The 26,489-nt window shown below is 42.9% G+C and overlaps 1 protein-coding gene across 1 annotated transcript in view; it reads left to right on the top strand.

Annotated features, from left to right (window-relative positions):
* The window catches only part of LOC120050101 (electrogenic sodium bicarbonate cotransporter 1-like), a 150,561-nt gene that overhangs the window by 114,613 nt on the left and 9,459 nt on the right, over positions 1–26,489 (top strand). Inside the window, exons 16-21 of the mRNA XM_038996746.1 lie at positions 2,653–2,831; positions 4,886–4,958; positions 7,765–7,833; positions 8,169–8,342; positions 8,446–8,604; positions 14,206–14,303. Of these exons, the coding sequence (XP_038852674.1) occupies positions 2,653–2,831; positions 4,886–4,958; positions 7,765–7,833; positions 8,169–8,342; positions 8,446–8,604; positions 14,206–14,303 (752 nt within the window). The remainder of the gene's footprint in view (positions 1–2,652; positions 2,832–4,885; positions 4,959–7,764; positions 7,834–8,168; positions 8,343–8,445; positions 8,605–14,205; positions 14,304–26,489) is intronic.

Here is a 26,489-nt window from a genome sequence, read left to right as displayed (position 1 = left end):
TCTGAAGGTAGGACAGGACAGGGTCTCAGTAGTCTGAAGGTAGGACAGGACAGGGTCTCAGTAGTCTGAAGGTAGGACAGGACAGGTTCTCAGTAGTCTGAAGGTAGGACAGGACAGGGTCTCAGTAGTCTGAAGGTAGGACAGGGTCTCAGTAGTCTGAAGGTAGGACAGGGTCTCAGTAGTCTGAAGGTAGGACAGGGTCTCAGTAGTCTGAAGGTAGGACAGAACAGGGTCTCAGTAGTCTGAAGGTAGGACAGGACAGGGTCTCAGTAGTCTGAAGGTAGGACAGGACAGGGTCTCAGTAGTCTGAAGGTAGGACAGGGTCTCAGTAGTCTGAAGGTAGGACAGGACAGGGTCTCAATAGTCTGAAGGTAGGACAGGACAGGGTCTCAGTAGTCTGAAGGTAGGACAGGACAGGGTCTCAGTAGTCTGAAGGTAGGACAGGGTCTCAGTAGTCTGAAGGTAGGACAGGACAGGGTCTCAGTAGTCTGAAGGTAGGACAGGACAGGGTCTCAGTAGTCTGAAGGTAGGACAGGACAGGGTCTCAGTAGTCTGAAGGTAGGACAGGACAGGGTAGTCTGAAGGTAGGACAGGACAGGGTCTCAGTAGTCTGAAGGTAGGACAGGACAGGGACTCAGTAGTCTGAAGGTAGGACAGGGTCTCAGTAGTCTGAAGGTAGGACAGGACAGGGTCTCAGTAGTCTGAAGGTAGGACAGGGTCTCAGTAGTCTGAAGGTAGGACAGGGTCTCAGTAGTCTGAAGGTAGGACAGGGTCTCAGTAGTCTGAAGGTAGGACAGGACAGGGTCTCAGTAGTCTGAAGGTAGGACAGGACAGGGTCTCAGTAGTCTGAAGGTAGGACAGGACAGGGTCTCAGTAGTCTGAAGGTAGGACAGGGTCTCAGTAGTCTGAAGGTAGGACAGGACAGGGTCTCAGTAGTCTGAAGGTAGGACAGGACAGGGTCTCAGTAGTCTGAAGGTAGGACAGGGTCTCAGTAGTCTGAAGGTAGGACAGGACAGGGTCTCAGTAGTCTGAAGGTAGGACAGGACAGGGTCTCAGTAGTCTGAAGGTAGGACAGGGTCTCAGTAGTCTGAAGGTAGGACAGGACAGGGTCTCAGTCGTCTGAAGGTAGGACAGGACAGGGTCTCAGTAGTCTGAAGGTAGGACAGGGTCTCAGTAGTCTGAAGGTAGGACAGGACAGGGTCTCAGTAGTCTGAAGGTAGGACAGGACAGGGTGTCAGTAGTCTGAAGGTAGGACAGGACAGGGTCTCAGTAGTCTGAAGGTAGGACAGGACAGGGTCTCAGTAGTCTGAAGGTAGGACAGGGTCTCAGTAGTCTGAAGGTAGGACAGGACAGGGTCTCAGTAGTCTGAAGGTAGGACAGGGTCTCAGTAGTCTGAAGGTAGGACAGGACAGGGTCTCAGTAGTCTGAAGGTAGGACAGGGTCTCAGTAGTCTGAAGGTAGGACAGGGTGTCAGTAGTCTGAAGGTAGGACAGGACAGGGTCTCAGTAGTCTGAAGGTAGGACAGGGCAGGGTGTCAGTAGTCTGAAGGTAGGACAGGACAGGGTCTCAGTAGTCTGAAGGTAGGACAGGACAGGGTCTCAGTAGTCTGAAGGTAGGACAGGGTCTCAGTAGTCTGAAGGTAGGACAGGACAGGGTCTCAGTAGTCTGAAGGTAGGACAGGGTCTCAGTAGTCTGAAGGTAGGACAGGGTCTCAGTAGTCTGAAGGTAGGACAGGACAGGGTCTCAGTAGTCTGAAGGTAGGACAGGACGGGGTGTCAGTAGTCTGAAGGTAGGACAGGACAGGGTCTCAGTAGTCTGAAGGTAGGACAGGACAGGGTCTCAGTAGTCTGAAGGTAGGACAGGGTCTCAGTAGTCTGAAGGTAGGACAGGGTATCAGTAGTCTGAAGGTAGGACAGGACAGGGTCTCAGTAGTCTGAAGGTAGGACAGGGTCTCAGTAGTCTGAAGGTAGGACAGGGTCTCAGTAGTCTGAAGGTAGGACAGGACAGGGTCTCAGTAGTCTGAAGGTAGGACAGGGTCTCAGTAGTCTGAAGGTAGGACAGGGTCTCAGTAGTCTGAAGGTAGGACAGGACAGGGTCTCAGTAGTCTGAAGGTAGGACAGGACAGGGTGTCAGTAGTCTGAAGGTAGGACAGGACAGGGTCTCAGTAGTCTGAAGGTAGGACAGGACAGGGTCTCAGTAGTCTGAAGGTAGGACAGGGTCTCAGTAGTCTGAAGGTAGGACAGGACAGGGTCTCAGTAGTCTGAAGGTAGGACAGGGTCTCAGTAGTCTGAAGGTAGGACAGGGTCTCAGTAGTCTGAAGGTAGGACAGGACAGGGTCTCAGTAGTCTGAAGGTAGGACAGGACAGGGTGTCAGTAGTCTGAAGGTAGGACAGGACAGGGTCTCAGTAGTCTGAAGGTAGGACAGGACAGGGTCTCAGTAGTCTGAAGGTAGGACAGGGTCTCAGTAGTCTGAAGGTAGGACAGGGTCTCAGTAGTCTGAAGGTAGGACAGGACAGGGTCTCAGTAGTCTGAAGGTAGGACAGGACAGGGTCTCAGTAGTCTGAAGGTAGGACAGGACAGGGTCTCAGTAGTCTGAAGGTAGGACAGGACAGGGCCTCTGTGTGTTTTATAACGTCTGCTGTCCTCTAACAGAAAGGCGCAGGCTACCACCTGGACCTGTTCTGGGTTGCAGTTCTGATGATTGTGTGTTCCTTCATGGGGTTGCCATGGTACGTGGCGGCGACGGTCATCTCAATCGCTCACATAGACAGTCTGAAGATGGAGACAGAGACATCCGCCCCTGGAGAAATGCCCAAGTTCCTGGGAGTGAGGTGAGCATGATGACGCATAAGATCTCCACCTCATAGCATTTACTATATCCAATCAATTTTGATTTGTCACATGAGTCGTATACAACAGGTGTAGACTAGTACTGTGTCAATGTGCAACGGTACTAGGTACTTGAGGTAGATATGTACATATAGGTAGGTGTAAAGTTACTAGACAACAGGACAGATAATAAACGGTAACAGCAGTGTTAATTCAAATAGTTAGTGCATAAAGTGTCAATGCAGATATTCCAGGTAGCTATTGGTTAACTATTTATCAGTCTTGGGGGTAGAAGCTGTTCAGGGTCCTGTTGGTTGCAGACGTAGTGCATCGGTACCGCTTGGTGTGCGGTAGCAGAAAGAACAGTCTATGACTTAGGTGGCTCTAGTCTTTGAGAGTCTTTAGGGCCTTCCTCTGACACTGCCTAGTATAGAGGTCCTGGATGTCAGGAAGCTTGGCCCAGTGATGTACTGGGCTGTACGCACCATCCTCTGTAGCGCCCTGCGGTCGATGCCGAGCAGTTGCCATACCAAGCGGTGACGCAACTGGTCAAGATGCTCTGAATGGTGCAGCTGTAGACGCCAAGTCTTTTCATCCTCCTGAGGGGGAAGGGGCATTGTTGTTCCCTCTTCATGACTGTGTTGGTGTGTTTGGACTATGATAGTTCCTTAGTTATGTGGACACAGAGGAACTTGAAGCTCTCAACCTGCACCACTACAGCCCATCGATGTGGATTGGGGCGTGCTTGGCCCTCCTTTTTTCCTGTAGTCTACGATCAACTCCTTTAGCTTGCTGATGTTGAGGGAGAGGTTGTTGTCCTGGCACCACACTGCCAGGTCTCTGACCTCCTCCCTGTAGGCTGTCTCATCGTTGTCAGGTCTCTGACCTCCTCCCTGTAGGGTGTCTCATCGTTGAGGGAGAGGTTGTTGTCCTGGCACCACACTGCCAGGTCTCTGACCTTCTCCCTGTAGGCTGTCTCATCGTTGTCAGGTCTCTGACCTCCTCCCTATAGGCGGTCTCATCGTTGAGGGAGAGGTTGTTGTCCTGGCACCACACCGCCAGGTCTCTGACCTTCTCCCTGTAGGCTGTCTCATCGTTGTCGGGTCTCTGACCTCCTCCCTGTAGGCTGTCTCATCGTTGTCAGGTCTCTGACCTCCTCCCTGTAGGCTGTCTCATGGTCACCGGTGATCATGCCTGCCACCGCCGTGTCGTCTGCAAAGCTTAATGATGGTGTTGGAATCGTGCGCTGCCAAGCAGTCGTGGGTGAACAGGGAATACAGGAGGGGACTAAGCAGGGGTGGGGGGTCAGCATGGAGGATATGTTGTTACCTACCCTCACCACCTGGGGCCGGCCCATCAGGAAGTCTAGGATCCAGTTACAGAGGTAGGTGTTTAATCCCAGGGTCCTCAGTTTAGAGATGAGTTTGGAGGGCACTATGGTGTTAAATGCTGAGCTGTAGTCAATGAACAGCGTTATCACACAGATTGTCCTTTTGTCCAGGTGGGTGACGGCAATGTGGCGTGCAGTAGAGTTTGCATCATCTGTGGATCTCTAGGGGTGGTATGGGGATTGGAGTGGGTCCAGGGTGTCTGGGACAATGGTGTTGATGTGAGCCATGACCAGCCTATCAATGCATTTCATGTCTACAGATGTGAGTGCTACGGGTTGGTAGTCAATAAGACAGGTTACTTTGGTGTTCTTGTGCACAGGGACTAAGGTGGTATGCTTGATTTGCCAGATGGAGTGCGAAGGAGAGGTTTGTACGCGTCTGTGTGTGGAAAGGTGGTCTAGAGGTTTTTTCCCTCTAGTTATAAAGGTGACATGCTGGTAGAAATTAGGTAAAACGGATTTCAGTTGTCCTGCATTAAGGCGGCCTCTGGGTGAGCATTTTCTTGTTTCCTCATGGCCCTAAGACCGTTGAGTGCGATCTTAGTGCCGGCATATATGTTTTGGGTGGTAAATCGACAGCTACGAAAAATATAGATGAAATCTTTATTGGTTACTGTGTGTGTGTGTTTGTGTGTATAACCAAAGCTATGTGTATGTTTTCCCTAGGGAGCAGAGAGTCACTGGTATGTGTGTGTTCATTCTGACGGGGCTGTCTGTCTTTATGTCTCCCATCCTCAAGGTATGTACCTACCTACTGGACGCTGTAGACTGTAGGCTGTAATGTAGACGACTGTAGACCATAGACTGTGGGCTGTATTGCAGACTACTGTAGACTACTGTAGACTGTGGACTGTACTCTTTACAGTAGACTGTAAGCTGTAATGTAGACTACTGTATACTGTAGACTGTGGGCTGTATTGCAGACTACTGTAGACTGTACTGTAGACTACTGTAGACTGTGGACTGTACTCTTTACAGTAGACTGTAAGCTGTAATGTAGACAACTATATACTGAAGACTATAGACTGTAGTCTGTACTGTAGACTACTGTAGACAGTAGACTGTAGGCTGTACTGTAGATTACTGTAGTCTACTGTAGACTGTAGGCTGTGCTGTAGACTACTGTAGACTGTAGACTGTAGGCTGTACTGTAGACTACTTAGACTGTAACTGTGGGCTGTACTGTAGACTACTGTAGACTGTAAACTGTACTGTAGACTACTGTAGACTGTAGGCTGTACTATAGACTACGGTAGACTGTAGGCTGTACTGTAGACTACTTAGACTGTAACTGTGGGCTGTACTGTAGACTACTGTGGACTGTAGACTGTACTGTAGACTACTGTAGACTGTAGGCTGTACTGTAGACTACGGTAGACTGTAAACTGTGGGCTGTATTATAGACTGTGGACTGTGGAATGTACTTTAGACTACTGCATACCATAGACTGTAGACTGTGGGTTATACTGCAGACTACTGTAGACTGTAGACTGTAGAATGTACTTTAGACTACTGCATACCATAGACTGTAGACTGTGGGCTATACTGCAGACTACTGTAGACTGTAGACTGTGGGCTATACTGCAGACTACTGTAGACTGTAGACTGTGGGCTATACTGCAGACTACTGTAGACTGTAGACTGTGGGCTATACTGCAGACTACTGTAGACTGTATACTGGGAGTACTGTAGACTACTGTAGACTGTGGGCTGTACTCTAGACTACTGTAGTCTGTACTGTAGACTACTGTAGTCTGTACTGTAGACTACTGTAGACTGTAGGTTGTGCTGTATACTGTTGACTGTAGGCTGTACTGTAGACTACTGAGGACTGTAGAATGTACTTTAGACACTGTATACCATAGGCTGTACTGCAGACTACTGTAGACTGTGGGCTGTACTGCAGACTACTGTAGACTGTAGACTGTGGGCTGTACTGCAGACTACTGTAGACTGTGGGCTGTACTGCAGACTACTGTAGACTGTGGGCTGTACTGCAGACTACTGTAGACTGTAGACTGTGGGCTGTACTGTAAACTACTGTAGACTGTGGGTAGTACTGTAGACTACTGTAGACTGTGGGTTGTACTGTATACTGTAGAATGTAGACTGTACTGTAAACTACTTTGGACCATATAATGTAGACTGTAGTCTGTACTGTAGTCTACTGTAGGATGTACTGTAGACTACTGTAGAATTTAGATTGCAGGCTGTACTGTAGACTACTGTAGAATTTAGATTGCAGGCTGTACTGTAGACTACTGTAGAATTTAGATTGCAGGCTGTACTGTAGACTACTGTAGACTGTAGAATGTATGCTGTAGTCTAGACTACTGTAGACTTTAGATTGTAGGCTGTACTGTAGACTACTGTAGACTTTAGATGACTGTAGACTGTAGGCTATACTGTAGACTACTGTAGACTGTAGAATGTATGCTGTAGTCTAGACTACTGTAGACTTTAGATTGTAGGCTGTACTGTAGACTACTGTAGACTTTAGATGACTGTAGACTGTAGGCTATACTGTAGACTACTGTAGACTGTAGAATGTATGCTGTAGTCTAGACTACTGTAGACTTTAGATTGTAGGCTGTACTGTAGACTACTGTAGACTTTAGATGACTGTAGACTGTAGGCTATACTGTAGACTACAGTAGACTGTAGAATGTATGCTGTAGTCTAGACTACTGTAGAGTTTAGGCTGTACTGTAGATTACTGTAGACTATTGCCTGTATACTGTAGGCTGTATTGTAATCTACTATAGACCATATACTTTAGACTGTATGCTGTACTGTTGAGTACTGTAGACTGTAGACTGTAATGTAGACTAATGTAGACTAATGTAGAATGTACTGTAGAATGTACTGTAGACTGTACACTGTAGAATGTACTGTAGACTGTAGACTGTAGAATCTACTGTAGACTGTAGAATGTACTGTAGACTGTAGACTGTAGAATCTACTGTAGACTGTACTGTAGACTGTAGACTGTAGAATGTACTGTAGACTGTAGGCTGTAATGTAAACTAATGTAGAATGTACTGTAGAATGTACTGTAGACTGTGGAATGTACTGTAGACTGTAGAATGTACTGTAGACTAGACTGTAGAATGTACTATAGACTGGTGGCTGTACTGTATACTTTTGTAGACCATAGACTGTAAAATGTACTGTAGACTACAGTATACAATAGAATGTAGACTGTATGCTGTACTGAAGCATACTGTAGTCTGTACTATATACCGGTACCATAGTAGACTGTAGACTGTATGCTGTACTGAAGCATACTGTAGGCTGTACTATATACCGGTACCATAGTAGACTGTAGACTGTATGCTGTACTGTAGCATACTGTAGGCTGTACTATATACCGGTACCATAGTAGACTGTAGACTGTATGCTGTACTGCATACTAGTGTAGAGTGTAGAATGTACTTTAGATTACTGTAGACTGTAGACTGGTGGCTGTAGACTATAGGCAGTACTGTAGACTACTATCGACTGTGGACTGTAAAACAATAATAAACACTCTGTTTGTCTTGAAGTTCATCCCCATGCCAGTGCTGTATGGAGTGTTCCTCTACATGGGCGTGGCCTCTCTTAACGGAGTGCAGGTATTGGCTGATCAGGACCTGAGGGAACCAATGCCTGCATGTCACATTTACAGTTAGATTAGTTACATGTAGCAGAGGCTCTTATACAGAATGATTTACAATATGGACTAAACTGAAAATACGCTATAGGAGCTTTCTGACAAGGCCTTTGGGTGTCTTTCTCTCTCTCTCTCTCTCCCCCACCTCCCCCTTCATCTCTCTCTCCACCCCTCCCTTTCATCTCTCTCTCATCTCTCTCTCTCCACCCATCCCCTCTATTTCTCTCTCTCCCCCACCTCCCCCTCCATCTCTCTTCCTCCCCCTACCCTTCCCTCCATCTTTCTCTCTCTCTCTAGTTCATGGACCGTCTCCAGCTGCTCCTGATGCCAGCTAAGCACCAACCTGACCTTGTGTACCTGCGCCATGTTCCTCTGAGGAAGGTCCACCTGTTTACCTTCATCCAGATCCTGTGTCTGGCGCTGCTCTGGGTCCTCAAGTCCACCGTGGCCGCGATTATCTTCCCTGTCATGGTGAGTCTCCTCATCGTAATGACCAGCTAGCTTCAGATCCGGCCTCTGGTAGTTCTGTTTATGTGCGTGCGTGTGTGTGTGTTAACGTCTCCTGTGGTGTCAGATCCTGGCCCTGGTGGCGGTGAGGAAGACGATGGACTACATGTTCTCTCAACACGAGCTGAGCTTCCTGGATGATGTCATCCCTGAGAAGGACAAGAAGAAGAAGGAGGACGCTAAGCAGAAGAAGAAGATGAGGAGCATTGACAGTGACATAGAGGATGTGAGTATTTAAAAACATTTACAATGTTCTAGATCAGCAGTTAGATTCTACCAATGTTCTAAATCAGTGAAAGGTTCTACCAACATTATAGATAAGTGTTACATTCTACCAACATTCAAGTTCAGCGTTAGATTCTATCATTGTTATAGATCAGATTTAGATTCTATCATTGTTCTAAATTAGGGTTAAGTTCTATCATTGTTCTAAATAAGGGTTAGGTGCTATCATTGTTCTAAATAAGGGTTAGGTGCTATCATTGTTATAGATCAGATTTAGATTCTATCATTGTTCTAAATTAGGGTTAAGTTCTATCATTGTTCTAAATAAGGGTTAGGTGCTATCATTGTTCTAGATCAGTTTTAGGTTCTATCATTGCTGTAAATCTGGGTTAGTTTATATCGTTGTTCTAAATTAGGGTTAGGTTCTATCATTGTTCTAGATCAGCTTTAGATTCTATCACTGTTCTAAATTAGGGTTAGGTTCTATCATTGTTGTAGATCAGGGTTAGGTTCAATCATTGTTCTAGATCACCTTTAGATTCTGTCATTGTTCTAGATTAGGGTTAGGTTCAATCATTGTTCTAGATCAGGGTTAGATCCTATCATTGTTGTAATCAGCTTTAGATTCTATCATTGTTCTAAATCAGGATTAGGTTCCATCGTTGTTCTAGATCAGTGTTATGGTGTATCATTGTTCTAAACCAGGGTTAGGTTCTATCGTTGTTCTAAACCAGGATTAGGTTCTATAATTGTTCATAATCAGGGTTAGTTTCTATCATTGTTCTAAATCAGGGTTAGGTTCTATAGTTGTTCTAAATCAGGGTTAGGTTCTATAGTTGTTCTAAATCAGGGTTAGGTTCTATAGTTGTTCTAAATCAGGGTTAGGTTCTATCGTTGTTCTAAATCAGGGTTAGGTTCTATCATTGTTGTAGATCAGGGTTAGTTTATATCATTGTTGGAGATCAGGGTTAGGTCAATCATTTTTCTGGATTTGGGTTAGATTCTATCATTGTTTTAAATCAGGATTAGGTTAAATCATTGTTCTAGATTAAGGTTAGGTTCTATCATTGTTGTTATCAGCTTTAGATTTTATCATTGTTCTAGATCAGCTTTAGATACTATCATTGTTCTAAATCAGGGTTATGTTCTATCATTGTTCTATATTTGGTTTAGGTTATAATCATTGTTCTAGATCAGGGTTAGGTTCTATTATTGTTGTTGTTCAGGGTTAGGCTCTATTTTTGTTCTAGTTCAGCTTTAGATTGTATCGTTGTTTTAGTCAGGGTTTAAATTAAATTAAATCAAATTGTATTTGTCACATGCGCCGAATACAACATGTGTAGACCTTACAGTGAAATGCTTACTTACAAGCCCTTAACCAACAATGTAGTTTTAAGAGAAATAACTATATAAAATGTTTTTACAAATAATTAAAGAGCAGTAGTAAAGCTATGTTATATCATAAATATAGATCAACATTTAATTATATTACCATTCTAGATCAACATTTAATTCTACTACCATTCTAGATCCACATTAGATTCTACTAACATTCTAGATCAGCTTTAGAATCAACTAACATTCTAGATCAACATTTAATTCTACTACCATTCTAGATCCACATTAGATTCTACTAACATTCTAGATCAGCATGAGAATCAACTAACATTCTAGATCAGCATTTGATTCTACCAATGTTTCAGATCAGCATGAAAGGGATTGTTCACCCAAATTACAAAATGGCGTCTTTGCCCTGTAAGCAGTGTATGGACAAAGTATGACAGAAATCTATGATTTAGTTTAGTTTCCACATGCTAACGTTTTAGCATTGGCATGAATCCCATTCATGTCATGGGACCGATATTAACATTTTCCGCACATGTCCAAATCATCTGACATGATTGTGCAGGTCAACAAAGTCGCTTATAGATGATTCGAACATGATGAGCACATTATTTGTATATATGTCCCATGACTTGAATGGGATTCATGTCACAAATGCTAAAATGTTAGCATGTGGAAACAGTGCCAGGGAAACTGAACAAAAGCATGGATTGCTGTCATACCTTGTCTATAGACTGCTTACATGGTAAGGAAACAAATGTGTCATTTTCTCATTTGGGTGAACTATCCCTTTAAGTTCTAACAATGTTCCACACTGAACAATAACAACACATTTGTTAACATCCCTGTTAGTGAGCATTTCTCCTTTGCCAAGATAATCCATCCACCTGACAGGTGTGGCATATCAAGAATCTGATTAAACAGCATGATCATTACACAGGTGCATCTTGTGCTGGGGACAATAAAAGGCCACTTTAAAATGTGAAGTTTTGTCACAAAACACAATGCCACACGTTTTGATGCAATTGGCATGCTGACTGCAGGAATGTCCACCAGAGCTGTTGAAGAATTGTATGTTAATTTCTCTACCATAAGCCGCCTCCAACATTGTTTTAGAAAATTTGGCAGTATGTCCAAACGGCCTCACAACTGCAGACAACGTGTATGGCGTTGTGTGGGCGAGTGGTTTACTGATGTCAACGTTGTGAACAGAGTGCCCCATGGTGGCAGTGGGGTTATGGTATGGGGCAGGCATAAGCTACGGGCAACGAACACAATTGCATTTTATCAACGGCAATTTGAATGCAGAGAGATACCGTGACGAGATCCTGAGGCCCATTGTCGTGCCATTCATCCTCCTCCATCACCTCATGTTTCAGCATGATAATGCACAGCCCCACGTCACAAAGATCTGAACAAAATTCCTGGAAGCTGAACATGTCCCAGTTTTTCCATGGCCTGCATACTCACCAAACAGGTCACCCATTGAGCATGTTTGGGATGCTCTGTATGACAGTTCCAGTTTCCACCAATATCCAGCAACTTTGCACAGCCATTGAAGAGGAGTGGGACAACATTCCACAGGCCACAGTCACCAACCTGATCAACTCTATGTGAAGGAGACGTGTCGTGAAGAGGAGTGGGACAACATTCCACAGGCCACAATCACCAACCTGATCAACTCGATGTGAAGGAGACGTGTCGTGAAGAGGAGTGGGACAACATTCCACAGGCCACAATCACCAACCTGATCAACTCTATGTGAAGGAGACGTGTCGTGAAGAGGAGTGGGACAACATTCCACAGGCCACAATCACCAACCTGATCAACTCGATGTGAAGGAGACGTGTCGTGAAGAGGAGTGGGACAACATTCCACAGGCCACAATCACCAGCCTGATCAACTCGATGTGAAGGAGACGTGTCGTGAAGAGGAGTGGGACAACATTCCACAGGCCACAATCACCAACCTGATCAACTCGATGTGAAGGAGACGTGTCGTGAAGAGGAGTGGGACAACATTCCACAGGCCACAATCAACAGCCTGATCAACTCGATGTGAAGGAGACGTGTGGCGCTGCATGAGGTCACACCAGATACTGACTGGTTTTCTGATCCACGCCTCTACCTCGTTCAGAAGGTGTCTGAGACCAACCGTCAGTCGTGAAATCCATAGATTAGACCTAATGAATTCATCTCAATTGACTGATTTCCTTAAATTAACTAACTCAGTAAAATCTTTGAAAATGTTGCATGTTGTTTTTATATTTTTGTTCAGTATAGATCAACGGTAGATTCTACCAACATTCTAGATCAGTGTTAGGTTCTACCACCGTTCTAGATGGTCAGCTTTCTCCTGGGTCTAATCCTTTTCTCTTATGTTTTACTGTGTTCTGGTGTTCAGCTGAGTTAGACTGTTGCATCACAGCACCAGAGAAACACAGTTAGACTGTATCATCACAGGACCAGAGAAACACAGTTAGACTGTATCATCACAGGACCAGAGAAACACAGTTAGACTGTAGCATCACAGGACCAGAGAAACACAGTTAGACTGTAGCATCACAGCACCAGAGAAACACAGTTAGACTGTATCATCACAGGACCAGAGAAACACAGTTAGACTGTAGCATCACAGGACCAGAGAAACACAGTTAGACTGTAGCATCACAGGACAGGAGGACCACAGTTAGACTGTATCATCACAGGACCAGAGAAACACAGTTAGACTGTATCATCACAGGACCAGAGAAACACAGTTAGACTGTATCATCACAGGACCAGAGAAACACAGTTAGACTGTTTCATCACAGGACCAGAGGACCACAGTTAGACTGTTGCATCACAGGACCAGAGAAACACAGTTAGTGTATCATCACAGGACCAGAGAAACACAGTTAGACTGTATCATCACAGGACCAGAGAAACACAGTTAGACTGTATCATCACAGGACCAGAGAAACACAGTTAGAATGTATCATCACAGGACCAGAGAAACACAGTTAGTGTATCATCACAGGACCAGAGAAACACAGTTAGAATGTATTATCACAGGACCAGAGAAACACAGTTAGACTGTATCATCACAGGACCAGAGAAACACAGTTAGTGTATTATCACAGGACCAGAGAAACACAGTTAGACTGTATCATCACAGGACCAGAGAAACACAGTTAGACTGTATCATCACAGGACCAGAGAACCACAGTTAGTGTATTATCACAGGACCAGAGGACCACAGTTAGACTGTATTATCACAGGACCAGAGAAACACAGTTAGTGTATTATCACAGGACCAGAGAAACACAGTTAGACTGTATCATCACAGGACCAGAGAAACACAGTTAGACTGTATCATCACAGGACCAGAGAAACACAGTTAGACTGTAGCATCACAGGACCAGAGAACCACAGTTAGTGTATTATCACAGGACCAGAGGACCACAGTTAGACTGTATTATCACAGGACCAGAGAAATGCAGCAGCCAAGCAGAACTGTCACTTGGAATTCAGTCAGATTGAAATGGGAAACACAGAATCACATGTCTGCTGATTGTTCACAATACACCCGAGCAGGAAATGGACGTGCAGGTCTTTAAATGTCCTCTCCTGAATGTTATTTACTCTAGAGCCAGACTACCTCTAAAATGAGAATGTTGCTATGTCACTACAGTCAGAGTATCTGTTGCTATGTCCCCTACAGGCAGAGTATCTGTTGCTATGTCCCCTACAGTCAGAGTATCTGTTGCTATGTCCCCTACAGTCAGAGTATATGTTGCTATGTCCCCTACAGTCAGAGTATCTGTTGCTATGTCCCCTACAGTCAGAGTATCTGTTGCTATGTCCCCTACAGTCAGAGTATCTGTTGCTATGTCCCCTACAGTTAGAGTATCTGTTGCTATGTCCCCTACAGTCAGAGTATCTGTTGCTATGTCCCCTACAGTCAGAGTATCTGTTGCTATGTCCCCTACAGTCGGAGTATCTGTTGCTATGTCCCCTACAGTCAGAGTATCTGTTGCTATGTCCCCTACAGTCAGAGTATCTGTTGCTATGTCCCCTACAGTCAGAGTATCTGTTGCTATGTCCCCTACAGTCAGAGTATCTGTTGCTATGTCCCCTACAGTCAGAGTATCTGTTGCTATGTCCCCTACAGTCAGATCATCTGTTGCTATGTACAGTCAAAGTATATGTTGCTATGTACAGTTAGACTATGTTACTCTGTCCCCTACAGTCACTATCTGTTGCTATGTCCCCCACAGTCTGACTTCCCCTACACTGAGAATGTCCCCAGCATTAAGATCCCCATGGACATGATGGAGCAGGAACCTTTCTTAGGTGATAAAGCATCCGACAGTGAGTAGAGCTGTCCTGTCTGACCGACCGACGGATGGAAGAACCCCCTCTTCCTCTTTCACTCCTACTCTGCTCTGCAGTTTCTCTCTCTCTGCCTTCAGTTTTTAGTGGGGGAGGTGTCCGTCTGTCACTCTCTCTGCATGACTCTAAGTCTCTTTCTCTCTCTCTCTCTCTCTCTCTCTCTCTCTCTCTGTTGTCTCCCATCCCCCTCTCTTTTTCTCACTCTCTCTCTCCCGCTCTCTCAATTCAATTCAATTTAAATTTAAAGGGCTTTATTGGCATGGGAAACTTGTGTTTACATTGTCAAAGCAAGTGAAATAGATAATAAACAAAAGTGAAATAAACAATAAAAAATGAACAGTAAACATTACACAAAAGTTCCAAAAGAATGAAGACATTTCAAATGTCATTATGTCTATATACAGTGTTGTAATGATGTGTAAATAGTTAAAGTACAAAAGAGAAAATCTATAAACATAAATATGAGTTGTAATTACAGTGGTGTTTGTTCTTCACTGGTTGCCCTTTTCTTGTGGCAACAGGTCACAAATCTTGCTGCTGGGATTGCACACTGTGGTATTTCACCCAATAAATATGAGAGATCATCAAAAATAGATTCTTTGTGGGTCTTTCTAATCTCAGGGAAATATGTGTCTCTAATATGGTCATACATCTCGCAGGAGGTTAGGAAGTGCAGCTCAGTTTCTACCTCATTTTGTGGGCAGTGTGCACATAGCCTGTCTTCTCTTGAGAGCCAGGTCTGACTACGGCGGCCTTTCACAATAGCAAGGCTATGCTCACTTAGTCTGTACATAGTCAAAGCTTTCCTTAATTTTTGGTCAGTCACAGTGGTCAGGTATTCTGCCACTGTGTACTCTCTGTTTAGGGCCAAATAGCATTCTAGTTTGCTCTGTTTTTTTGTTAATTCTTTCCAATGCGTCAAGTAATTATCTTTTTGTTTTCTCATGATTTGGTTGGGTCTAATTGTGCTGTTGTCCTGGGGCTCTGTGGGGTCTGTTTGTGTTTGTGAACAGAGCCCCAGGACAGCTTGCTTAGGGGACTCTTCTCCAGGTTCATCTCTCTGTAGGGGATGGCTTTGTTATGGAAGGTTTGGGAATTGCTTCCTTTTAGGTGGTTGTAGAATTTAATGTCTCTTTTCTGGATTTTGATAATTAGTGGGTATCGGCCTAATTCTGCTCTTCATGCATTATTTCGTGTTTTACGTTTTACACCGAGGATATTTTTGCAGAATGCCTTCATTTGGTGTTTGTCCAATTTTGTGAATTCTTGGTTGGTGAGCAGACCTCACCAACCATAAAGGGCAATGGGTTCTATAACTGATTCAAGTATTTTTAGCCAGATCCCAATTGGAATGTCGAATGATATGTTCCTTTTGATGGCATAGAAGGCCCTTCTTGCCTTGTCTCTCAGATCGTTCACAGCTTTGTGGAAGTTACCTGTGGCGCTGATGTTTAGGCCGAGTTATGTATAGTGTTTTTTGTGTGCTCTAGGGCAACGGTGTCTAGATGGAATTTGTATTTGTGGTCCTGGCTACTGGACCTTTTTTTTGGAAAACCATTATTTTGGTCTTACTGACAATTACTGTCAGGGTCGACGTCAGACAGAATCTGTGCAGAAGATCTAGGTGCTGCTGTAGGCCCTTCTTGATTGGGGACAGAAGCACCAGATCATCAGCAAACAGCAGACATTTTACTTTGATTTCTAGTCAGGTGAGGCCAGGTGCTGCAGACTGTTCTAGTGCCCTTACAATTCATTGATTTATACAGTATGTTGAAGAGGGTGGGGCTCAAGCTGCACACTGTGAGGCACGCAATAGATATTTTTCTTTATTTTTACTATTTTCTGCATTGTAGAATAATACTGAAGACATCACAACTATAAAATAACACCTGCCTTCCGCGTGCCCCGTATTCTGTAGTACAGACATGGCCTGCTCTCCCTTATGTAAGGAATTAGGCACTTTCTCATGTTTACTATAATATGTATTGTAGACTGCACAGTAGCCTAATAAACAAATAAACACATTTCGTTAACCTCACTAGGGTAAGTGGGACGGTAGCGTCCCACCTCGTCAACAGCCAGTGAAACTGCAGGGCGCCAAATTTAAAACAACAGAAATCCCATAATTTAAATTCCTCAAACATACAAGCATTTTACACCATTTTAAAGATAAACTTGTTGTAAATCCAGCCAAAGTGTCCGATTTCAAAAAGGTTTTACGACGAAAGCATACCAAACGGTTATGTTAGGTCAGAGCCAAGTCACAGAAAAACACAGCCATTTTTCCAGCCAAAGAGAGGAGTAACAAAAATCAGAAATAGAGATAAAATGAATCACTAACCTTTGATGATCTTCATCAGACTTCATGTTACACAACACATGCATGTTTTGTTCGGTAAAGTTCATATTTATATCCAAAAATCTGAGTTTAGGCGGGATCAGTCTACTGTCTCACTTGGCAAAAAGCCAGAGAAAATGCAGAGCGCCAAATTAAAATGAATTACTATAAAAATTACTATAAAATCAAACTTTCATTAAATCACACATGAAAGATACCAAATTAAAGCTACACTGGTTGTGAATCCAGCCAACATGTCAGAATTCAAATAGGCTTTTCGGCGAAAGCAAACGATGCTATTATCTGAGTATAGCAACACTGTAAACAAAGTGAGAAGCATATTTCAACCCTGCAGGCGCGACACAAAACGTAGAAATAAAAAATATAATTCATGCCTTACCTTTGACGAGCTTCTGTTGTTGGCACTCCATTACATCCCATAAACATCACAAATGGTCCTTTTGTTCGATTAATTCCGTCGATATATATCCAAAATGTCCATTTATTTGGCGCGTTTGATCCAGAAAAACACCGGTTCCAACTTGTGAAACGTGATTACAAAATATCTCAAACTTTGCCAAAAAATGTCAAACTACTTTTATAATACAACTTTAGGTATTTTTTTACGTAAATAATCGATAAAATTGAAGACGGGATGATCTGCGTTCAATACAGGATTAAAACCAACTATAGCTAGCTTTCTGGTCACGCGCTTCTAACAAACAGGACACTTCGAGTGACCCTCATTCAAGATGGCCGTACTTCTTCATTACACAAAGGAATAACCTCAATCAATTTCTAAAGACTGTTGACACCCAGTGGAAGTGGTAGGAATTGCAAGAAGGTCCCTTAGAAATCTGGTTTCCCAATGAAAAATTATTGAAAAGAGAATGACCTCAAAAAAGAAAAATTTGAATGGTTTGTCCTCGGGGTTTCGCCTGCTAAATAAGTTATGTTATACTCACAGACATGATTCAAACAGTTTTAGAAACTTCAGAGTGTTTTCTATCCAAATCTACTAATAATATGCATATCTTATTTTCTGGGGATGAGTAGCTGGCAGTTTAATTTGGACATGCTTTTCATCCAAAATTTCAAATGCTGCCCCCTACCCAAGAGAAGTTAATAAAATAATGATAAATAAATATTTTTTCAAAATGCAGATGTTGATTTAGTTATGGATCCATAACGAATTGCTATGGGAATACATATCACTGATTTACAGAAATATTGGAACAAAGTTGCCTAATGAAGGCAAACAATTTAGAATCCTCCAACCCTGTAGCCTACTCCCGACCATCACGTTGTACAATCCTGTAGCCTCCCGACCATCACGTTGTACAGCGCCATATTTTCCATTCTATCCTAACGGAAATCCTGAGGATTTTGTTTTTTCATTTTTCTCTGAATAGAAACATCATAATATTAATCAAATGAATTAAACCAAATTTCTTAAAATCAATCCCATATACTATGTTATTACAAAAAAGGTTTTAAACTCTCTAGTAATGCCAATACGGAAAACTATGAAATGCCTCTCAAAGATGCCCTCTGGTGGTCCAACTAGCAGTAACTTGCAGTAACAGAAAAAAATGGCTGACAATTATATGACATGCCACAGAATGCTGCGGCAGCACACAAGGTGTGCCGCAGTATGACACAACTTTTAAAGGAGGAACCACTGTAGATATGTGGTACTAGAGTAGTGGCCTAAGGGCACATACTTAAAGTGTTGTGAAATCTGTTGCGAAATGTAATGTTTTTATTTATTTATTTATTTATTTATATCTGCCTTAATTTTGTTGAACCCCAGGAAGAGTAGCTGCTGCCCTGGCAGGAACTAATGGGGAACCTTAATAAATACAAAAATACAAATATATTGCCCGCTAATGTTCAGTCCCTGGACAATAAAGTACACGAGTTGAGGGTCATGCCTCTCTCCAGATATACTGTTCCAGGGGTTCTCTGTCCATCCCAGGAACAAAGAAAGGTGGAAGTGTGTGTTTCATGATTACCTACTCATGGTGTGATTGGTACAGGACCTCAAATCCTTTTGTTCTCCCAATCTGGAATACCTCACCATCAAAATGGAGACAGCAGAGAATTATCTTTGGTCATCATGGCCGTATATATTCCCGCTCAAGCCGACACTGCGACGGATCTCAAGGAACTGCACTAGACTTCGTGCAAAATGGAAACTTCATATCCTGAGGCCGCATTTATTTTAGCTGGGGACATCACTAAAGGAAATCTGAGGAAAACGCTACCGAAGTGTGTGCTACTCGCTCATCAAGATATCTTGACGATTGCTACTTCCTCTTCCGGAATGGCTACAAGGCCCTCCACCACCGTCCCTTCGGCAAATCTGATCATTCCTCCATTATGCTCCCCCCCTCTTATAGTCAGAAACTTCCTCTAAAAATAGTATTGACTCAGTGACTGGTTTCATCAGGAAATGCACAGAGGATGTTGTCCCCATGTGATGATTAGATCTTATCCAAACCAAACACCTTGGATAGATTACATAATTTGCGCAAACCTGAAAGCACCAACCACCGCAGCTAACCACGGCAAGGTGACTAGGAACTTGGACGAGTACAAACAGTCCCGCTATGCCCTCCGTAAACAGGCAAAACGACAGTACCGGGACAAAGTGACGTCGAAATTCAATTGCTCAGAGACTAGATGTATGTGGCAGGGACTCCAGACAATCACAGATTATAAAGGGGGAACCAGCCATGCCTTGCTCATGGACAAGCTAAACACCTTGTTCGTGGAAAACACAATCCCAACAGAGCCACGGAGGATGCAATCGCCATTGCACTGCACACTGCCCTATTCCACATGGACAAGTGGACTATCTATGTGAGAATGCTGTTCATCCACTACACCCTTCAACACCATGGTGCCCTCCAAGCTCATCACTAAGCTCGGGGCCCTGGGTCTGAACCCTACCCTGTGCAACGCGGTCCTGGACTTCCTGACGGGCCTACCCCACTACTGACCCTCAACATGGGGGCAGCACAGGGGTGCATGCTCAGCCCCCTCCTGTACTCCCTGTTCACCCATGAATACGTGGCCATGCATGTCTCCAACTGAATCATCAAGTTTGCAGATGACACAACAGTGGTAGTTCTGATTACCAACAATGACAAGACAGCCTACAGGAAGGAGGTGAGGGCCCTGGTGGAGTGGTTCCAGGAAAATAACCTCTCCCTCAACATCAACAAAACAAAGGAGCAGATCGTGGACTTCAGGAGACAGCAGAGAACACACCCCCAACCACATCGACTGGGCCGAGGAGAGGGTGAAAAGCTTGATGCTCCTCAGCATGCACATCACTGACAACCTGAAATGGTCCATCCACATTCACCTTCTTGGTGAAGAAGGTATAACGGCTCTTCTTTAACCTCAGGAGGCTAAAAGAAATGTGTCTTGGCCCCGAAGACTCTCACAAACTTCTACAAATCCACCATTGAGAGCATCCTGTCGGGCTGTATCACCGCCTGGTACGGAAATTGCACCGCCCTCAACCACAGGGCTCTCCAGAGGGTGGTTCAGTTAGCCCAAAACATCACCTTGGGCACACTGCTTGCCCTCCAGGACATCTACAGCACCCGATGTCACAGGAAGGCCAAGAAGATCATCAAGAACCTCAGTCACCCGAGCCACTGCCTGTTCACCCCGCTACCATCTAGAAGAAGAAGACAGAGTACAGGTCCATCAAAGACTAAGAGACTAAAAAACAGCTTCTATCTCAAGGCCATCAGACTGTTAAATAGTCACAACTAGCCAGCCTCCAACTAGTACCCTGCCCTGAACGTAGTCACTGTTGCTAGCTGGCTACCACCCGGTTCTCTACCCTGCACCTTAGAGACTGCTGCCCTATGTACATAGTCATTGAACACTGGTCACTTTAATAATGTTTACATACTGTTTAACACACTTTATTAAAGTGCATTCGGTAAGTATTCAGACCCCATAACTTTTTCCACATGTTGTTATGTTACAGCCTTATTCTAAAATGGATTAAATCGTTTTTCCCCCTCATCAATCTACACACAATACGCAATAATGACAAAGCAAAAACAGGTTTTTAGAAAAAATTGCAAATTTATTACAAATAAAAACAGAAATATCACATTTACTTCTTGGGTATTACACTACAAGCTTGGCACACCTATATTTGGGGAGTTTCTCCCATTCTTCACTGCAGATCCTCTCAAACTTTGTCAGATTGGATGGGAGCATTGCCGCACAGCTATTTTCAGGTCTCGCCAGAGATGTTCGATTGGGTTCAAGTCTGGGCTCTGGCTGGGCCACTTAAAGATATTCAGAGACTTGTCCTGAAACCACCCCTACGTTCTCTTGGCTGTGTGCTTACGGCCATTGTCCTGTTGGAAGGTAAACCTTCGCCCCAGTCTAAGGTCCTGAGCGCTCTGGAGCAGGTTTTCATCAAGGATCACTCTGTACTTTGCTCCGTTCTTCTTTCCCTCGAGCCTGACTAGTCTACCAGACCCTGCTAATGAAAAATATCCCCACAGCATGATGCTGCCACCACCATGTTTCACCGTAGGGATGGTGCCAGGTTTCCTCCAGACGTGACGCTTAGCATTCAGGCCAAAGAGTTCAATCTTGGTTTCATCAGACCAGAGAATCTTGTTTCTCATGGTCTGAGAGTCCTTTAGGTGCCTTTTGGCAAACCCCAAGTGGGCTGTCATGTGCTTTTTACTGAGGTGTGGCTTCTAGCTGGCTACTCTGCCATAAAGGCCTGATTGGTGGAGTGCTGAAGAGATGGTTGCCCTTCTGGAAGGTTCTCCCATCTCCACAGAGGAACTGGAGCTCTGTCAGAGTGACCAACGGATTCTTTGCCCTTCTCCCCCGATTGCTCAATTGGCCGGGCAGCCAGTTCTAGGAAGAGTCTTCGTGGATCCAAACTTCTTCCATTGAAGAAATCTGGAGACCACTGTGTTCTTGGGGACCTTCAATGCTTCAGAAAAAATGTGGTACCCTTCCCCAGAGCTGTGCCTTAACACAATTCTGTCTCAGAGCTCTACGGACAATTCCTTCGACCTCGTGGCTTGGTTTTTGCTCTGACATGCACTGTCAACTGTGGGACCTTATATAGACAGGTGTGTGCCTTTCCAAATCATGTCTCATTATTTTAATTTACCACAGGTGGACTCCAATCAGGTTGTAGAAACATCTCAAGGATGATCAGTCGAAACTGGATGCACCTGAGCTCAATTTGAGTCTCATAGCAAAGGGTCTGAATACTAATGTAAACAATTATATATAATTTAACCTTTATTTAACTAGTCAAGTCAGTTAAGAACAACTTCTTATTTACAATGACGGTTTTCCCCGGCCAAACCCGGACGACGCTGGGCAAAATCTGCGCCGCACTATGGGACAATCAGGCCGGATGTGATACAGTCTGGAATCGAACCAGGGACTGTAGTGATGCCTCTTGCACTGAGATGCAGTGCCTGCACCACTCGGGAGCCCAAAATAGTGAAATAAAGGTTAAATTAAAAAAATAGTAAAAAAATTAGGAAGTCACCTGGAATGCATTTCAGTTAACAGGTGTGCCTTGTTAAAAGTTAATTTGTCTAATTTATTTCCTTCTTAATGTGTTTGAGCCAATCAGTTGTGTTGTGACAAGGTAAGGTTGATATACAGAATATAGCCCTATTTGGTAAAAGACCAAGTCCATATTATATCTTGGGCCTAGTTTCCTAAAGACGTGACACTTGTCATTCAGGCCAAAGAGTTCAATCTTGGTTTCATCAGACAAGATAATCTTGTTTCTCATGGTCAGAGTCATTTTAGGTGCAGTTTTTTAGAAATGTTTGCGAATGTATTAAAAATTTAAAACAAATACCTTATTTAAAATAGGGAAGCTGGTTGAGAGAATGCCAAGAGTGTGCAAAGCTGTTATCAAGGCAAAGGGTGGCTACTTTGAAGAATCAAGAGTATAAAATATATTGTGATTTGTTTAACACTTTTTTGATTACTACATGATTCCTTATGTGTTATTTCATAGTTGTGATGTCTTCACTATCATTCTACAATGTAGAAAATAGTAAAAAATAAAGAAAATCCCTTGAATGACAGGTCCTATGTATATACTATATACTAGTCAAGTCTTACCCATGCTATATATAGTAAATACTGCTGTACACAGCTTTTCTATTCATATACTGTCCATACTGTCTATACACACCATTCATATACATATATTTTATATTCCGAACTCTGACATTGCTCGTTTCTTATTTCCTTAAATATTTTGGATTTGTGTATATTGTTAAGTATTACTGCACTGTTGGAGCTAGAAACACAAGCATATTGTTAGGTATTACTGTTGGAGCTAGAAACACAAGCATATTGCTAGGTATTACTGTTGGAGATAGAAACACAAGCATATTGTTAGGTATTACTGTTGGAGATAGAAACACAAGCATATTGTTAGGTATTACTGTTGGAGATAGAAACACAAGCATATTGCTAGGTATTACTGTTGGAGCTAGAAACACAAGCATATTGCTAGGTATTACTGTTGGAGATAGAAACACAAGCATATTGCTAGGTATTACTGTTGGAGCTAGAAACACAAGCATATTGCTAGGTATTACTGTTGGAGATAGAAACACAAGCATATTGTTAGGTATTACTGTACTGTTGGAGCTAGAAACACAAGCATATTGTTAGGTATTACTGTTGGAGCTAGAAACACAAGCATATTGCTAGGTATTACTGTTGGAGCTATAAACACAAGCATATTGTTAGGTATTACTGTTGGAGATAGAAACACAAGCATATTGCTAGGTATTACTGTTGGAGCTAGAAACACAAGCATATTGCTAGGTATTACTGTTGGAGCTAGAAACACAAGCATATTGCTAGGTATTACTGTTGGAGCTAGAAACACAAGCATATTGCTAGGTATTACTGTACTGTTGGAGCTAGAAACACAAGCATATTGTTAGGTATTACTGTTGGAGCTAGAAACACAAGCATATTGCTAGGTATTACTGTACTGTTGGAGCTAGAAACACAAGCATATTGTTAGGTATTACTGTTGGAGCTAGAAACACAAGCATATTGCTAGGTATTACTGTTGGAGCTAGAAACACAAGCATATTGCTAGGTATTACTGTTGGAGCTAGAAACACAAGCATATTGTTAGGTATTACTGTTGGATCTAGAAACACAAGCATATTGCTAGGTATTACTGTTGGAGCTAGAGACACAAGCATATTGCTAGGTATTACTGTTGGAGCTAGAAACACAAGCATATTGTTAGGTATTACTATTGGAGCTAGAAACACAAGCATATTGTTAGGTATTACTGTTGGAGCTAGAAACACAAGCATATTGTTAGGTATTACTGTTGGAGCTAGAAACACAAGCATATTGCTAGGTATTACTGTTGGAGCTAGAAACACAAGCATATTGTTAGGTATTACTGTTGGAGCTAGAAACACAAGCATATTGTTAGGTATTACTGTTGGAGCTAGAAACACAAGCATATTGCTAGGTATTACTGTACTGTTGGAGCTAGAAACACAAACATATTGTTGGGTATTACTGTTGGAGCTAGAAACACAAGCATATTGCTAGGTATTACTGTACTGTTGGAGCTAGAAACAAAAGCATATTGCTAGGTATTACTGTTGGAGCTAGAAACACAAGCATATTGCTAGGTATTACTGTACTGTTGGAGCTAGAAACACAAGCACATTGTTGGGTATTACTGTTGGAGCTAGAAACACAAGCATATTGCTAGGTATTACTGTACTGTTGGAGCTAGAAACACAAGCATATTGCTAGGTATTACTGTTGGAGCTATAAACACAAGCATATTGCTAGGTATTACTGTTGGAGCTAGAAACACAAGCATATTGTTAGGTATTACTGTTGGAGCTAGAAACACAAGCACAATGCTAGGTATTACTGTTGGAGCTAGAAACACAAGCATATTGTTAGGTATTACTGTTGGAGCTAGAAACACAAGCATATTGCTAGGTATTACTGTACTGTTGGAGCTAGAAACATAAGCATATTGTTAGGTATTACTGTTGGAGCTAGAAACACAAGCATATTGCTAGGTATTACTGTTGGAGCTAGAAACACAAGCATATTGCTAGGTATTACTGTTGGAGCTAGAAACACAAGCATATTGTTAGGTATTACTGTTGGAGCTAGAAACACGAGCATATTGCTAGGTATTACTGTTGGAGCTAGAAACACAAGCATATTGCTAGGTATTACTGTACTGTTGGAGCTAGAAACACAAGCATATTGCTAGGTATTACTGTTGGAGCTAGAAACACAAGCATATTGTTAGGTATTACTGTTGGAGCTAGAAACACAAGCATATTATTAGGTATTACTGTTGGAGCTAGAAACACAAGCATATTGCTAGGTATTACTGTTGGAGCTAGAAACACAAGCATATTGTTAGGTATTACTGTTGGAGCTAGAAACACAAGCATATTGCTAGGTATTACTGTTGGAGCTAGAAACACAAGCATATTGCTAGGTATTACTGTTGGAGCTAGAAACACAAGCATATTGTTAGGTATTACTGTTGGAGCTAGAAACACAAGCACATTGCTAGGTATTACTGTTGGAGCTAGAAACACAAGCATATTGCTAGGTATTACTGTTGGAGCTAGAAACACAAGCATATTGTTAGGTATTACTGTTGGAGCTAGAAACACAAGCATATTGCTAGGTATTACTGTTGGAGCTAGAAACACAAGCATATTGTTAGGTATTACTGTTGGAGCTAGAAACACAAGCATATTGTAGGTATACTGTGAGCTATTACTGTTGGAGCTAGAAACACAAGCATATTGCTAGGTATTACTGTTGGAGCTAGAAACACAAGCATATTGTTAGGTATTACTGTTGGAGCTAGAAACACAAGCATATTGCTAGGTATTACTGTACTGTTGGAGCTAGAAACACAAGCATATTGCTAGGTATTACTGTTGGAGCTAGAAACACAAGCATATTGCTAGGTATTACTGTTGGAGCTAGAAACACAAGCATATTGTTAGGTATTACTGTTGGAGCTAGAAACACAAGCATATTGTTAGGTATTACTGTTGGAGCTAGAAACACAAGCATATTGCTGGGTATTACTGTTGGAGCTAGAAACACAAGCATATTGCTAGGTATTACTGTTGGAGCTAGAAACACAAGCATATTGCTAGGTATTACTGTACTGTTGGAGCTAGAAACACAAGCATATTGCTAGGTATTACTGTACTGTTGGAGCTAGAAACACACAAGCATATTGCTAGGTATTACTGTTGGAGCTGGAAACACAAGCATATTGTTAGGTATTACTGTTGGAGCTAGAAACACAAGCATATTGCTAGGTATTACTGTTGGAGCTAGAAAACACAAGCATATTGCTAGGTATTACTGTTGGAGCTAGAAACACAAGCATATTATATTGCTACGTTTATTACTGTTGAGCTAGAAACACAAGCATATGCTAGGTATTACTGTGGAGTAGCTAGAAACACAAGCCATATTACTTAGGTAATTTTTTGTTAACCCTGTTGGAGCTAGAAACACAAGCCTATTGTTAGGTATTACTGTTGGAGCTAGAAACACAAGCATATTTTGGTTAGGTATTACTGTTGGAGCTAGAAACCAAGCATATTGCCTTAGGTATTACTGTACTGTTGGAGCTAGAAACACAAAGCATATTGTGGGTAATTACTGTTGGAGCTAGAAACACAAGTCATATTTGCTATGTTATTACTGTACTGTTGGAGCTAACCAAACAAAAAAAATAAGATACGGGAG

The sequence above is a fragment of the Salvelinus namaycush genome, chromosome 1, assembly GCF_016432855.1.
Source record: "Salvelinus namaycush isolate Seneca chromosome 1, SaNama_1.0, whole genome shotgun sequence".
NCBI lineage: Eukaryota > Metazoa > Chordata > Actinopteri > Salmoniformes > Salmonidae > Salvelinus > Salvelinus namaycush.
The sequence above is the reverse complement of the archived record's forward strand: the minus strand, read 5'-3'. Positions and strand labels throughout refer to the sequence as shown.